Source organism: Pangasianodon hypophthalmus, chromosome 24, assembly GCF_027358585.1.
Source record: "Pangasianodon hypophthalmus isolate fPanHyp1 chromosome 24, fPanHyp1.pri, whole genome shotgun sequence".
Classification (NCBI taxonomy): Eukaryota; Metazoa; Chordata; class Actinopteri; order Siluriformes; family Pangasiidae; genus Pangasianodon; species Pangasianodon hypophthalmus.
In genome coordinates, this window is record NC_069733.1 from 8,291,203 (window position 1) to 8,307,835 (window position 16,633).

General features: G+C 39.1%; 1 protein-coding gene across 4 annotated transcripts in view; it reads right to left on the reverse strand.

Annotated features, from left to right (window-relative positions):
* The window catches only part of LOC113536957 (uncharacterized), a 69,472-nt gene that overhangs the window by 26,540 nt on the left and 26,299 nt on the right, over positions 1-16,633 (reverse strand). For 3 of the 4 annotated variants that reach the window (XM_053229150.1, XM_053229151.1, XM_053229152.1), the window contains exons 7-8: positions 7,837-7,959; positions 726-956 (exon numbers count right to left, since the gene is read on the reverse strand). In XM_053229150.1, coding sequence (XP_053085125.1) covers positions 726-956; positions 7,837-7,959 — 354 coding nt within the window. The remainder of the gene's footprint in view (positions 1-725; positions 957-7,836; positions 7,960-16,633) is intronic. The other variant, XM_053229153.1, reaches the window with a different exon arrangement.

Below are 16,633 nucleotides of genomic sequence, written 5' to 3' on the forward strand. Positions count from 1 at the left end.
TGTGGAGTGGGGTTGGAGACGGGCAACGCAGGGGTTAATGTGGGTCTGGCTGCTTCATCTTTAGGGCCACAGATGAGCTAGTCCATGGGGAGTTAAAGAAGGAACAATAGCCTGAATGCTTCCTTCTTTTTTCTCTAAATCACCCCGAGAATAGTCAATATGACCAGAGCCAGACACATGAGGTGGGGGCTCAGAGACATGGCATGACCCAGATCAGGTGGGAAGATGACGCAAAGTGGTTGCTGTGGGAGGAAATGACAGGAAATAGGATAAAGAATTTTATTTGAGAACTACTGCTGTTTCTTGTATTACATCATTTTGGGTGTTTTGAGCATTTGAGCCTATGATTTGCTTCAATTACTTATACAAGCCTCATAATTAAATAGCACACATTTTGTAGGTAAATGGCTTCAATGATATCTCAGTTAGTTAGTAATGAGAGGGCTGAATTACATGCCTGGATAACTAGCTTCAATATCAGCAGCTACATTTCACTGTTTTGCATTCTTCGCTTTGTTTTTCCACCGTGCACATTCCTGAGCCTAGCTCCTGAATCCCTCATGCAGGCTAATTGTCAAGTGCAAATGTATCAGTTTCCAAAACAAGGACAACCTTCATGTCACCCCGGATACCTAAAACATGCTGAAGCTTTGAGCTAACAATGGCACAACAAATGATGGATATCAGGAAAGCCAAAGAGGGCTGCAGGGAGGCGATCCGCTTACCCAGGGTGCCGAGGGCACGATGAGAGACAGGGTCAGGAGGTCGAGGCAACAGCGGTCCAGGACTGTGCAGCAGTGGTGCGACTGGTTCAGTAGCCGAGCGTAGACGGCTGTAGGAGTTGTGTGTTCTGCGGGATTGTCAGGTTCTTGGTGAGGAGCCAGGATGAGGCTGAGGGTCTGTCTCATTCCGTGCAGGTGTTTGAACAGCTGGCTGAGCTTGGACTCCAGGGCGCTCTGCAGGAAGTAGGCGAGGGAGAAAGCAATGTCAACAATCGTCAAAAAGCAAGAGAGCTGGACACAGGTGACTGGCTGCAGGGGTCTTGCACCTGTCTGAAACAGAGCAGTCCTGCTGGTCCAGGCTTGTTGGACACCAGTCAGAGCCATCAGCAGAATGAGGGGCCTCTGTTTGTGGAATGCCACAAAGTAGCTCAAGGTGACAGGAATAATAACAAAGTCGGAACAAGACCAAAGACCAGCCAAGGCATAGCTTTTACATGAGCTGTGAAAACGAGGATCAAACACCAATTACAAAATGGATACGGGCAATACGTTATTAGAGGGGAAAAAAAAGGTTTCTCAAGGGTTAAGTTATCTTCTGAAGAGTTCTACAGAGAACCCTCTCTCAAAGAGAAACATACTGTTGTAGGGTTCCACATAAAGCCGTTAAAGCTTCTCAATGTAACCTTTTGTATAATAGTGTAGAAGCGAAATACATAAAATATAAACTAAATGGTTATAAAATTTGAATTTTGCCACAGAAACACCAAATGGGTTACATTGTAATAATCTGTTTGTCTTTTACAGTTTTGTGTTCCATTAAGACCAGTGACGGCTGCTTGGAATATTAGATGGGAGGCTCAAATTTACTATCTATGAATAGCTTGACATTATATCATGAAGACTCATAGACGGAATAAACAGAAATATGTGAGCAAACTCTCTCTCTCTCTCTCTCTCACACACACACACACCCTTGAAGGCAGTTAGACAGCGTAATTCATGATTTACTGGCTTCATGCCATGTTTCCTCCACATATATGTGATAAACAAAAAACTTCTAACCTTTTCAAACAAACAAACTACTTTTAGTTTCTTCTCCAAATGCATTTTGAGGGGAAAAATATGATAGAGTAAATAATCCACTTTGTTCATACACATTCATTACACCCATGACTGTATTTCACGACTGATGTCGCTGATAGATTGCATGAATCTACAGCTTGGGCTAGAAGGAAATCAGCCCCAGCCCCGCCTGCTCATACCATTCTGTGTACTTTTCTTACAACCATTGTTGGTGCTGTTGTGCTTGCCTTAAAATATTTGTTAACAGCAAATAATGGGATGCGAATGCCAAAAATGAAATCTTACAGTGATATCTTTGAAATACAGTGGGGCTTACTGCTGATTAAAACCTGACCTATATAACACGAAGCTGTAACTGTAACTAAAATATTCTCACAGATTTCCAAATGGTATAACACAAGCAAGAAAGTAGTGTCAAATAAAATGAAATGATTTGCTTCCCTGAGGCACCTTTCCAGTTGTCTTATTGGTGCATTTCAATTCGTTCTGTAGACTCTTTCCTGCATGCCTCTGGCAGATTTACAGAAATCTGTCTTGTAAAAAAATGACAGCTTTGCCTTTTGACCACACTGTCAGGACAAAGCGTCTCCAGGCATCAGATGCTCTCCATTAGAGTGGACTTATGACCAATTTGTAGCCTGGGCAGCCATAGCCTTGATTTAGTGGACACACATGGTGCTCTGGTATGGCCAGAATAAATTGAAGTGTGAAATTATTCCAGATGAGATACCCGACCGTTCTACTCACCATATCTAACTGCCTTCTAAATGCTAACAGCTTTAAGCATGGCAGTGAGAACTAGCACTGAAGCTGGGTATTCCCGATCTACAAGAGTTCATGTTTTTTTTTTTTTTTTTTTAACAACTGCTAGAGGATTTACAGCAGGATATAGGAAAGCTAAATATTATGCTGTAATCCTGCACCTAAATCAGACATTGTCCAACATCCAAAACATGAGAGATAAATGTAATTCAACTTCTCACCCCTTCTCATGTTCCAGATGTAGACTTGCATATAAACTCCGTGCTACTGAACTCATCCAACATTCCAGTGACATGACGAAATGCTGCAATGTCGCTCAGAACGATGCCGTCAATGCTCCCATACATCTAAACCTGATACAGAGTTATGGCAACGTATTCCAGACTTAATTCAAATTCAAATGCTAATTAGAAAATGCTAATTCAAACATGAATTGGCACTCACATTTCCTGTGTGTGCGTGCATAATTTAAGCCATAACTCAAATTCAGTTGCAAAACCTTTAACTGCATTTACATGAACAGCAACGTACAATGGCTGCCAAAATGAAAACACATTTGGTGGAGTTTGCAAAGACAGCTTCATTAATGTTGTTTGTGTTTATTCCAGCCACAAACTCTCCCAGCTGCACAAGGATGGCTTCAGCCCAAAACAAGAGAAAGTCAGCTTTGAGTGAAATGTCCTCCAGCTTGAACTGTTGCTATGATCTCAGGATTTTCAACACTACCACCACAAGGTTAAACTGATTCCAACATTTCCTACAAAACACCTAGACGGCCCTCCCAGAATGTTTGATCTTTGATTGACAGTTGAGTTGATGAGCCTCACTGACAGCAAAAATGCAAAAACAGGTTTGCAAAGGCGTTTTATTCTCGGCTGAGTTGTAGCGTAGGGATGAGAAAGTGCATGGATCACATTTGTAAATGTAATTATTTTTCAATATGGTAGAATCATACCAGTTTACACACTGAAAATAAAATGTCAAAAGACTATTTTATTTTTGGCAGCCATGGTATGTTGTTGTTCATGATAATGTAATTGTTAATATGTATTTTGCAATTTGACTTGAACTCAGACTTAAATTACTTACACACACACACACACACACACACACACACAGACACACACAGACACACACAGACACACACAGACACAGACAGACACAGACACACACACAATATGCTTCTACACTGCTCAGTTCACACCCGAGATAAAAATTCAAAGCTAATAATGCTTCCACCACTGGAATAGCTGCATTTCTCAGGTCTCTCTCTCACAGACACACACACACACACACACACACACATAGCACATGGCCTTGAGAGTTGAGCCTGAACACATCCACTTTGACAGCTACTGGCTAGCAGTAACGAGCGAGACGCAACCACAGGAAGCTCCTCCCGCCATGCAGGTACTTGTGTGTTTGTCTATATGTGTGTGTATGAGAAAACGCATGCCTGTCCAGCCCCATGTGTTTCCCATCAGTCCTGCCATGCCTAATCATCCCTGTCCACATTCAACTGTCTATTTCTCTCCGTGCAAACAGGATCATGGAGACCACTGGACAGCTCGTTGTCACAACTACACCAGTAATACGTGCATCGAAATTCATTTTTTTTTTTAAAGAGGTTCACTTTTTATTTCGTAGTCTGCAATCAGATTAAAGTTGACACTGAAATGAATCGCCTCTAACTGTAGCCAAGACAATGGAACCTATTACATTTGCAAATCATTTTATTAATAATAAATCATCGTTAAGTGGTTTAATCAAATGAACAATGTGTCTTACAAATGCAGCGGAAGAAAATGAAATACATCACACTTTAGAGGAGTTAAACACCAGATGTGTACTATCTATTACTCCAACTCTATTCGAATTCATTTAACCAAGAACGAAATCACACGGTCTTCTTCTAATGTCTTTAACACAACGCCATATGAGGCCTCATTATATACAAATGTCATTAAGGCTGTGAAGGTGCTGCTGAAAACCCCCACGGTCCCCATTTACCATCTCCCAGTCTGACTCCGATTAAACTCATCAAATGTTAAATAGATTATTACCATATTTTAAGCCCGATATCACAAAATTAGTCAATAGAGAGAAAAGTGATTAAAACGAAATACCATTCTGCAATTTCTGTTCATTTTCATCATACTGATTAGAAAATCAATTGAGTGCTGTTTATTAAAATTTTTTTCTTTGTGTAAACTTTTTAGCGCACAACTGTGCAGTTAAAGAGCTGCTCTCTATTCTGTGAGGAATTCTACGGTCACGCGTTCATCCTCCTCGTGTGCAGCTGTGCTGCTGCTCTCCGGGGACGGTGGTCAAAGAAAAATCCACTTTAAATTCAAATTGGTTCATGACATTCCCTTTTGTTATTTTGCCCACCGTGGAGAATAGGAGGGTGTGGAAATGGGAAAGAAACCGAGTGAAATTTAGGGTGAAATCTCTCTTGAAGCTCTACAAAGCCGAGGACAGAGGAGGAACAATCTATTTGACAAACAATTACTCTTGGACACAGAGGGGGGAAAAACACCCAGACACCCTGAAAATAGTCTCCACACGATTTCTATTTCTACAGCTATGAATGACACACAATTTCCCCCAGCTGATAACAAATGTAGATCTCTCGCTCTCAAGCGTTGTATCATGCTCGGCTTCCAATTATTTGTAATTTGATTTTGACTTGATGTCCAGGAAGATTTATTTACACTTCAAGGAAGGTAATTTTTAAAGAAGGCAAGTCTGAGATAGGTGGTTTGCCTAAATGTTGACATTCAACCAAATAAATTGTTGTTTTATCCATTTTCTTGCCTTTTCGATATTTATAATGGTAATAGTTTTCTCCCTTTACTCCAACAGTGAAGTGTAAAGAAATACTATATCAAAATACTAGCATTTCACAAATATTTTTGAAAAATCCACATATGTAGTGCAATACATGGTACTGGAACATACAATATGTCTTAAGTGTGGGGTGCAAATACATTCGACTCAGCAGTAGAAGGTAGAGCTGGGGGAATGTGATGATATAATATCGTTTTTGTATAAAAACACTGACTGACTGATTAAACGTTAATATCTTTTTTGTAGATGTTAAATGAAATTTTTCACGCGACACTAATGCAATACTTTTTTGCGCAAAAATCTGAGGCATTTTAAAGAAATGAAATGAAACATTTAAATTGAGAAGTAAATAGCAGGAGTGGACAAATTGCTAGCTTGGGCATCCAGGACAAGCAGATTACATATCTGGGCTGTGAGTTTTTCATGTGCAGTTGAAGTCCAAAAATCAGAGAAAGACCAAAAAAAAAAAAAAAAAAAAAAAAAAAAAAGTCTCTATGGACTTTTTTGCAAAAAAAAAAAATCTTTCATTTAATATGTTCATGTATTTTTCATTGGCATAAAAAAGGCTCCTCAATGCTGTGGCATTCCTACACACACGAAACAAACACGTGATCAGGCTGTTGGTCGGACGTAATTTTACTAGGCTTATTAATGATCTTGATTCTAGATCATCTTTGCAGAATCAGGAATATGAAGGGATGTGAAAACGGTGTCTAAACTGTGCAGCACGAAAACCGTTATTATAACTCCAACGCTAGCCCAACATGCATTTAAACACTTCATCGAGCAAAAAATAAAATAATAACTTCACGTGCGACAAGAGAACATAAGAGACTATGGCTACATAAAGTCATCCTTGCCAAGGATTCAAGGTTTTTTTTTTTCTTTTTTTCTTTTTTTCTCATAGTCTGTATTAATACACGTAATTACTTTAGCTGCTGCTTCTTAGCATAGTTAATTAGGCATCCAGGAAAGCAATCCATGGGTCTGGGCAAGCACACTGGAGCTTTCACTTACACAGTGGGCTAGCTAATGAATTCTGTGCACTCCTGAACTATAAAACAACCAATAAGAATTTAATCAAATTATAATTTGCTTTCACATTTAAAGGGACACACATTCTCTTAGTTGCACTATAGCGCAGTTTTCTAAGGAAATTGGCTGCTAGGATGTTACAGGCATCTTCTGTTCTTCTGTCACTGCAAGCTAGCCTCAATGATTTTCTTACCAGAAAAAAAAGTGTATTACTAAATACAGATATTTCTCTGTAATGCTGATTTTTTTTTAAATTAATATCTCGAAATCTATTTTTTCTTTACATATAATGGCCACTGCATTAGTAAGTATGTAAGACAAAATGTGTATAAATATGTAGGGTGTTTATGGCTTTTACACAGTACTGTATATATAGTGCATTGTGAAAATGTCCAGTTATTTTGAGATGGTGATTTCACCACATTCGTCCTTCCCAAGTAAAATGATTTGCATGGACGTTTGCAGGAAGATACATCAAGCCTCTTTAAATGTACTACTTTTGCGCTTCATCCATTACATTCCCTTGCACACTTTGCAGCTTCGACTGCACGATGATTTAAGTGACTCGCTGCCTCAAGCCGTTCAAAGAAGAAACTTTTTTTTTTTTGCTCTGCAAAGCAATCAACCACGCAGTACGCCACTGCAGTTCGAGACGAACATCCTGAATCCTGGTGTGAGCACAGCAGAGAGAGATTACAAAATATAGTTTGAAATTCCACAATTACCTATAAACTCGAATAGGTTAATGTAGGCTAGGTGTTGTAGTGGTGGTGTCTTCGGGGTGTGAATATGGCTGCAGTGTTTTCAATTAAGAATTTCATTGTATTTTCTGTGCACATGACAATGAAGAGCTTTGACTTTGAGGCCAGTTTGTTGTATTCACTGAGCAGTGAAATGAGAGATAACAGTGAATTGTAAGCCAAACATGACTCACGAAAAGGTTTAGTATTGACTTTTAGTATTGACTCATTTTAATTCTTGTTGAACGTATATTTTGTACTGCATTTCTAAGAGATATATTTAACATGTAAATAAGAATAATGTATGATTAGGAAGTATAGAAGTGAGTACACTGAGGATAGTCATTGCCTGTTCATTCGAATTGTTCACAGCTTATGAAATCTTCTGGGAGCTAAATTGATTTCCATTGTAACACAGACCAAGGTGCGGTTGGATTAGTGATACTGTGATATGACACAATGGGGACGGTCACCGGGGGTGGGATTTGTCACCAGGACAATGGATGAGATGAGGGCTCTGTGTTATCTGCAGCCTCACACTGAGGACAGAATTTTTTTTACCCATCATCCCACAAAAACAGATGATAACCCCCTACCAAATGAAACATATTACTCAATGGTGGACTTGGGCTTAACGGACTCACCACTTCCTGAAGGTTTAGGTTATTCGTCTTGCCGTAACAGAGATCCAGCAGGGTGGTGGGCTGCTTGCTCAATTTCGACCCACTCAGCATCCAGGGCATGGCGAGATCCTCCGGGAAAGTCACCTAGAAGAGCGGCAAGAGCAGATTAGCTTCAGTCGGTGACCCTCGGCTACTGTCCAGCCTCCGCTCTTTAGGGCCCTTCCTACACTTGGACATCAAAGGCACAGGATTATTGGGACAATGCCTAAAGATTAAAGCTTCTTTACTTTTATGTAAAGGTGAACTTCAAACGGCAACAGAAGTCTTTTTGAATAGAGCCGCAGTGCAGAACAGGGAAAATCAAAGCAATTGCACCATCAGAGGCTATGCTGATCGAGTGGAATATGAAAAATAGACTTCTGCGTTCTAACATCAGTACCAAAAGTGGCATTAATAAAATTGAATGTGATCCTTTCTATAGAGAATGTGCTCTGATCACTACTACAGCGTTTTGTAGCTGGTGATGGCGTGGGTTGAAGTGAAAGTTTGTGATCTTTGCCTGTGGAATGAAGAAAAACTATTACTACTACTACTGTGAGAAGGAAAGAAGAAAGAGATTTAATACTTTGTGAAATGAAGTATGAAGAGGAAACAGTGTGTGTGTGTGTGTGTGTGTGTGTGTGAGAGAGAGACAGGAAAAAATGGATGAACTTGAAAGTCTGACAATATTCCTTTGGGGAATATTTTTACTCCACATCCCTCCGCCTACCTCCATGCCTTCTGCTAAAGCCGGCTTTAACACTGTACCATTTTTCAGCCTGATTTTGCTGAAAAAAAAGCACATCTTAAGAGTCTTAAGTTGTGATCCATTGCAACCAAAGATAATCCACGACAAAGTTCTCACAAATTTTTTGATCAAAATCCCAGAGTACCATACTCGTCTAAAAGCCACCATTAGGATGACGGCATAGGATTACGCAAAACTCATGGGTTAGCTACAAAGACGCTAGAGACAATAGCAAAATGTAAACGAAACATGTTAATGGACAAAAAATATCCTTGTTACCCTAAGCTTATGTTGAAAAACGTTTCTGTTTATGCAAGCTGATTTTTGCACAAGCTCAGATTGTGCTGATTGATGACGTAAGATATATAACGTAGTAATTTTTGTTAATCAAAGGTCTACCGTTAGAGGATCTTTACCATATAATTTGATATTGGGAACATATCTTATCTCAGAGTCGGTAATATGTTTGGCCAAAATTTTATTGGGATCTTCTCGTACAGTCTTGACAAGGAATAATCGTGAAAGACTGCTGAGTCTAAAACTGGATTAAAACACATCTATGCTTATACGCAAGAGTAAAAACAGACTTTAAACAGATTTCCATTGCCGTCTACAATAAAGATTTTCAATAATCTTCCTCAGCTGTTAAAGCATATGAAGAGGGTTTTTTTTTTGTAATACTCTTGTGTGCCATACATAAATTGTGAAACAATAAAAAAAAAACAGCTGTTGTAAAAAGCAAAAATCATACCCTTACTTACAAATTTGTAGTTATTTATGACCAGGCTTCCCACACACTGTAATAACTTGTATTCATTTTTTCTTTATTGCTTCATATTCATTTCAGCTAATATCATATTCTTATTTACCCCTCCCTCTCATTATCAGTCGACCTGCAGCGCCTGAACTGGCCCAGGACTGTAAACATTATATATGTGCATGTGCGATTTCCTGTCATCACAGCTTATTCTGATTTAATGACACTGCTTTAGGCTGTAGAGGCAAAGGAATGCAAAGGAATGTTCACTAACTGGTGCTCACATAACGAGCAGAAAATTAGTCTGAGAAGCAGAGTGTACATTGATGATGCCCGGGGCTAGTACATACTTTGCAGCACACCAGAGTTAAATAAATCTGACAGCAAGAGAAAACTAAGCTTAGACAGGAAGAGCAGCCTGAAAGCACAGACAGCAGCTGCGCTATTGATCTGAGAGCTGCTGGCATGAAATATGGACACCTGTGAAACTGAGCAACATACTGTACATATGATTGTTCACTTTAAGGACTGCAAGAACATTTACATTTATATGTATTCATTTGGTAAATCGAACCAAACAAATATGTGTAAATGTAATGTAGTAAATGTAGACTGTAGTAAATGTAGAATTTTTGGTTAATAGAACTGACAGTGATACAAGTTAGTTTGAGCAAGATAGAGCAGATAGAGCCTCAGCCAGGAATGACCTGAAATACATATTTACAAAATGCTTCTGAGTTCTTTATTTTTGTATTTTGGTGGATTTTAGAAGTTGTTTTACGGCTAAAAATTTCCCCCTGCACCAAAGTCTAGTACTTTCTGCAGTTTATAAATAAGGAAGAAGACTCATCAGGGAAGAAATGGAAGAAATGAATGACTTCTTTCTATACAACATGTTCACAATTTCACAATGCCCTTTATTAGTCACCATACTTTTCGCTAACAGGCAAATCTATGATCTCGGAGCTACATTTACCTCTCTCCAACACACAGGATATAAATATAACCACAGGTTAAGGTTAGTAGTATAGTATTCTAGAAACCAAAGAGATGGTATGATTGATTAACCCTTCATTATTTAGTGCACACAATCAAATCCTTTAGCATGAGCATTAACCGTCATACATCAAAAGACTAACATTACCCTGATCAATTGAAGTGGCTCTACTGATCTCATGTCCCCGTTATGAAATATATTTTTGAATTGCCAAGCTACAAAATACTATATTATATAGTATTGTATTGTATGTACACTGCCTTGCCAGCAGTGAGGTAAAACTGAATCACACAATAGATCACGGCTTGTTACATGGTGTATCATAGACCAGAACAAGACCCAACAAAGTATTTCAGAGGATCGAAGTGAGTACTTGAGAAATACTGTATGTGAACCAATAAACATATAATAAACTGGCAGTAGTTCAATGTCTCTAGTTTTCTGAAAATGAACCATCATGGCTTCTATAGCAGATTCTCTGACTTTGCCACTGAAGGTAACTCATCGAGAAAGGTAAGAGAGTTCACAGATATCCGTAGAGTTTTTAATTTCACATACCCGACTAGTCTGATTAATGAAGTGATGATATGGCTTGGTAAAGAAGAAAAAGTTAACAGGAAAACAGAATGTTTAAAGATGATTGGACAGAGAGCTATACATTTTCTCCATTTCAAGTTCAACTAAGGTGTCTCATCTGTTCAGAGTCCACGGCACTAGTCAAAAGTGGTAACACGTATTGCCATTACAAAACATAACCACTTTGAATTGATGTCTTATTTATAGCCATACTAATCACTAATGGTTACGCATTAAAAGGTAACTGCGTCACCATTCAGTCATGTGAGTTGCCTACTCAGACCTTTGTAAGCCAGAATTTTTATGTAGCTTGATCAACAGATTTTAGATGAATACCCTTGCTGTTGCAGTGTTTCAACCTTTTCCCCAAATACATATTTTCTCTTTTAATATAAATGTTTTTGGGGTGTATTTGGGGAAAAGTACTGTGTATATATGTGTGTGTATATATATATATATACATATACATACACACACAGAACTGTGCAAAAGTCTTAGGCACCCTATTTTTTTTTTAGTAGAAACTTTGTTATAGATTTTTATTTTATGACTTCTACATAATCGAGTCAGTACAAAAACATTTTAGATTTCCAAACATTATTTTTCCAGCACAAAATTAAATGCTACAGAAAAATGTTTGTATGTCAGTAAAGAAAGCAGCAGATTACGTAAGAGACACTTTTCAGACAAAAAAACATAATGAAACCTGCTGGGATTTGCTGCAAAAATAAGAAGCAAGTGTGACAGTCAAAGTGTCCAGAAGAACTGTAGCTGCTTCTGCAAGATGCTCAGTAAAACTAATTTCCTTATTAAACTGCACAAATTGTACCTGAGACTACTATTTTTTTTTTTTTTAAAGCAAAGGGTCATCACACCAAATATTGACTTTGTTTCATTTATTACTCTTTACTGCTCTTTATAGTATTTCTTAAATGTAGAAATTTAATTTCATTGGTTTTGAAGGCATCTTTGCTCTACAGCATTTCTTTGCATGTGCCTAAGACTTTTGCACAGTATTGTATTTTTTTTTTTTTTATTTCTAAGGGTTAGGTGTGACATATTAACCCCTACACTGATAGCTCTACTGAAGAAATATGTAATAATTACAGAATGTGTACTAATTTGAGAATCTGCATCAACATCCAATCACGCATGTAATGATGCCTATAAAATGTGATTTATATGTTCATTGCTCTTACATGGAAAACTGCTTTCTAGCTGTCTTTGCAGTCTGCCGTTTATTTTAAGTGCAAACAAGGCTAGTGTAAATTCCCAGAGGAAGCTAATCAGTGTCTGTATGCTAAGCTCACAACAAGGTTGGACTTTGTAATAAACAACATTTCCTCTACTCCTCACAGCTTATCGCTCAGGAGCAGAGCTCTGCATAGCAGAAATACTTTAAGGCAAACTGTACACACTCTGTTCCTGTCAGTAAATAAGCAGCCCACAGACTTTAGCTCTTCATTTCTCCAGGCTGCAATTACCATTCGCAATCAATGGCGCAGTGTTCGATCACAATCATGCCTCTGTGAAGACTCCATAGAATAAAGAATAAATCTATGTGCATGTTTATTTAAAGGATTTATATATAGGTGCGGGTTCATGTTTCTCATTTAAATTTCTGTGAAGCTGTTTTCTAGTACTTAATTCCATGAAACTAGTAAAAAAAAAAATAAATGGCTAAAAAATCTCTACACCTCTATTCTCATTTAAAAAAAAAAAAGGATCTATAAATATACATGATATGCAAATGGAAAACATCCACATGCCCTCTTGGCATTGCAAATAACTAGCCAGCTAGCTGACTGCTAGTAAACTAGCTCACTTTTGTCACAGATTTTCACAACATTGAGGCTTAGTAATATTATTAGTAAATGTATCACAAGCCAAAATTTGGCATAATAACCAATATGTTGGTATGTTTATCGCAAACATCAGCTCAGTTATTTAACTAGCATAGCGCACAGATTGTTGTTGTTGTTCTTTCGACTGCTCCTCTGTCTCCATTATCATATTTGATTTGGCACAGGTTTTATACCGGATGCCCTTCCTGACGCAACTCTCCCATTTTATCCGGGCTTGGGACCGGCTCTGAGAGTGCACTAGCTCGTGCTACCTCAGTTAAAGAGTCTCAGGCTCTAACGCTTGAGCTAGCCTGGTGTACCACACCAATTAAGCAACTAAAAGTTTTCCTGAGTACCTTGACCTTGTCTTATAATAATCATGTTGGACAATAATTAAGCATAGTCCATAAAATGAGCTCACATTTCACCCCCTGGATAATTTTTAAAGAAGTAAATAAAAATGAGAAATTCTGTTTTCATTGCAGATAGACAATTATGCCTCATGAAAACTAGCCTAAGTACAATATATTTACAATATGTTTTGCAATAATATAATATTATTAGAAAATGCCATATGTGAGTCGGTATTTTCTATCCCCAGATTTTTTGAGGCCTAAGGCAAGCGCTTGATTTAAAAGGTATGGTCTAGATGCTATAGAATCACTACATTTACAACTTTCCCTATCTAAATACTAATACACGACATGGCCAGAAGTTTATGGACACCTGACCATCGTGCTCATTTGTGCTTGTTGAAGATCACATTCCAGAGTTGGTCCCCTCTTTGCTGCTGTAACAGCCTCCACTCTTCTGGGAAGGCTTTCCACTAGATGTTGGTGTGTGGTCGTGGGAATTGTTGCCCATTCAGCCAAGAGCTTTACTGAGGTCAGGCACTGATGCCGTGAGAGGAGGCGTGGGGTGCAGTCGGCGTTCCAGTTCATCCCAAAGGTGTTCAGCGTGTTTGAGGTCAGGGTTCTGTGCAGGACACTTGAGTTATTCCACTCCAAACTTGGCAAACCTTGTATTTATGAACCTTGATTTGTCCACATTGTCATGCTGGAACAAGTTTGGGCCCCTTAATTCCAGCGAAGGGAAAACTTAAAGCCACAGCATACAAAGACATTCTAGACAACTGTGTCTTTTCCACTCTGTGGCAACAGCTGTATGTGTTGAAGACCCATATACGGGTGCGATAGTCAGGTGTCCACATACTTTCGGCCATATAGTGTATATCTTCTGAACTTAATTTGGTAACTGTTAATACAGCCAAGAGTATGTTACTAAACATCCTTCTCCAATCCAACCCAAACGTAACTGTGTCCAGCTTGTTTCAGCTTGTTCAGCCTCCCATCAAACACCACTGACGACAGGTCCAGCAGTCGCGCATCAGTGCAGAGACAAAGAGAACATAATGAAGTTCCTCTCCATCTCCCGTACACTGAGCAGCCAGGTGGGCTCAGCCTCATAGCATGGGCAGTGGAGCGTAATTTAAATGAAGGCTCGTCATTCCCCTGTGCTCATGTGGGCATGCCAAGTCCAGCATCTGCTGCATTCCTCTGATACAGGTACACAAACCAGGACAGCACCCTTTTCCTAGCCCCAAGTCATGCCTTTCCAGACTCCAGAACAACCGTTAAACATTCAATCAGCCTCCAGGGGACAGCAGCTCCACTGCCACCTTCGAGGCCACCTGACAGCTGGCATGACCAGGATGCTGAATTAGCATAAAGCTGTCAGAAAGCAGTCAGAGGGTTCAAAGAAACATGTTAAAACAAAGGGGTGAGGAGGAAGCACATAACTGTGCAGTCTGTTAGCAGAGGTATTTAGCAGGGTTTTCACACTGCTGGGGGAAACACTGACTGTACAGGGATCATCTGATTGATAATATGAGGGCAGAAATACGAATATGTTAGACTGAGTTATACCTCACAACTGTTGAATTCTCTAATTGGAAGTGTTATTTAATTTTCTATAAGAGCAGCACTGGCGATAGTGGCGGGTTTATCACAAGTTTATATTAATGCACTCATTATAAAGTGTTAACGTTTCTATAGTAACAACTAATTCACTTGTATGGTGGATGTTCCACATAACTAAAAAATGAATAATAAACAGATTAAAAATGTACTCTGATTTAACAAAACCAAGATTTCTGTACGGAGACGTTTATTTAACATTCATGGAAGGAGTCTCCAGTGTCAGCACTTTTTTTTTTCCACCTCAGGGACTGTTTATAGCTGTGCCAGATAGATAGAACAAGAAGACACAAAAAAGATAGAATGACTAACAGAATGCTTGAAATATCTATTCGTCCATCCATCCATCCATCCCTCCATCCATGCAAATATACAAATAGATAGGTAGACATAATTACAGACCAACAGACAGATAGATAGATGAACAGATAGATTGATAGAATAACAGACCGACAAACAGATAGACAGACAGACAAACATTTCTTCTGAACATTAATTCACTAGACTTTTTAAGCCCTGCAAGTGTAAACTCTTATAAAAAAATAAAATAAAATAAAATAAAATAAAAAATTGGAAAAATAGGATTCCTTTTCAGCTCGAGCAACTGGCCAGCAATATCATTATCTTGACTTTGACAAACTTTGTTTTTTCATAAAGCCAATTTGCACAGTTGGATTACTGATATTACAAACAAAACAGTTCTGTAAAAAAAAATAAATAAATAAATAAAAATACAATAGCATAAGAGCACAGCCTAGTCTTTGTCGTCGTGTGCATATAGCGAAGGCTACCCGCCCTGCTGCTCTGAGGGAGGGAACGAGGCACAGGAAGATGAGTGACCTCTCAAGCTATGGAGCAAATTGGGTTTGATATACGCCCCTGACATTCCCTAAACTAATAACCGGCCCTGGACTGCCCAGTAATTACAGTGATCCATGTGTCAGCCACGGCCCCTGAACAGCCGCACTGACTCGGATGTGCTCAGCTCAATCGCAACCTCTCTCGCTCTCTCTCACTCACATAAGGGCTTCTGCAGATGCTCGGTGCCAGCAATCCATCCAGATGGCCTGCGCCTACCGGGGTCAGCGCCTTATCACAAGAACGCGTTTCTACATCACAACACACAAGAGCATTTCTGTGGCTGTGTATGTGTACACATCCATCTTTCAAGCTATCTTCATACCTCACCTAATATCACCCAGCTATTCATCACGTATCACGGCCATCTTTTCTTAGCAACAGAGCTCTCTTAGGATTTGTGCTGGAGTTAAACAAACAGATGATTCTCTGCTCTAATTAAGACGGACAAAGGCAGTGCTGCAGTTGCAGTTAAATACATCACTGAATAGAAGATCACAAGCTCGATAGGCTATGCTCAGTATTTGCTGCTTGCTCTCCATCAGATTTCAAGCGGAACCAATGAGCTTATCCGAGACAGTAAAACATCAGTCCTGGGATCACATATTGTGCAATATGACCTCTGATATCATCCTGCAGGCGTCAATAAGGACCATCATACCAAGGCTTTTAAACACCCCTCCTAGATATAATTCATATCATCCTTCTTAATACACATCAGCAGCAGCTTTGCGTAGGCAGGGTGTGAGTCTAACAAGGCGGAACGCTAATATGATGATATCCAGATGCAGAGGAGATGAGAATCCCAGTCGCTGCCCTCGCACCAAATATGGCCTCAGACACGGCTGTATGAAACACATCCTCCCTCTGTCCTCAAGGCCAGGCCGATAAACTGCTCTTGTTAAGGAGCTTACTTAAGATGACATTTCTCTCATCTGATAAGTGCAAAATAAAAAAAAATTGGCCTGCTGCTCTAATTTTTGGCATGAATCAAAGGAAATGAGAAAAAAAAGAAAACAGCTC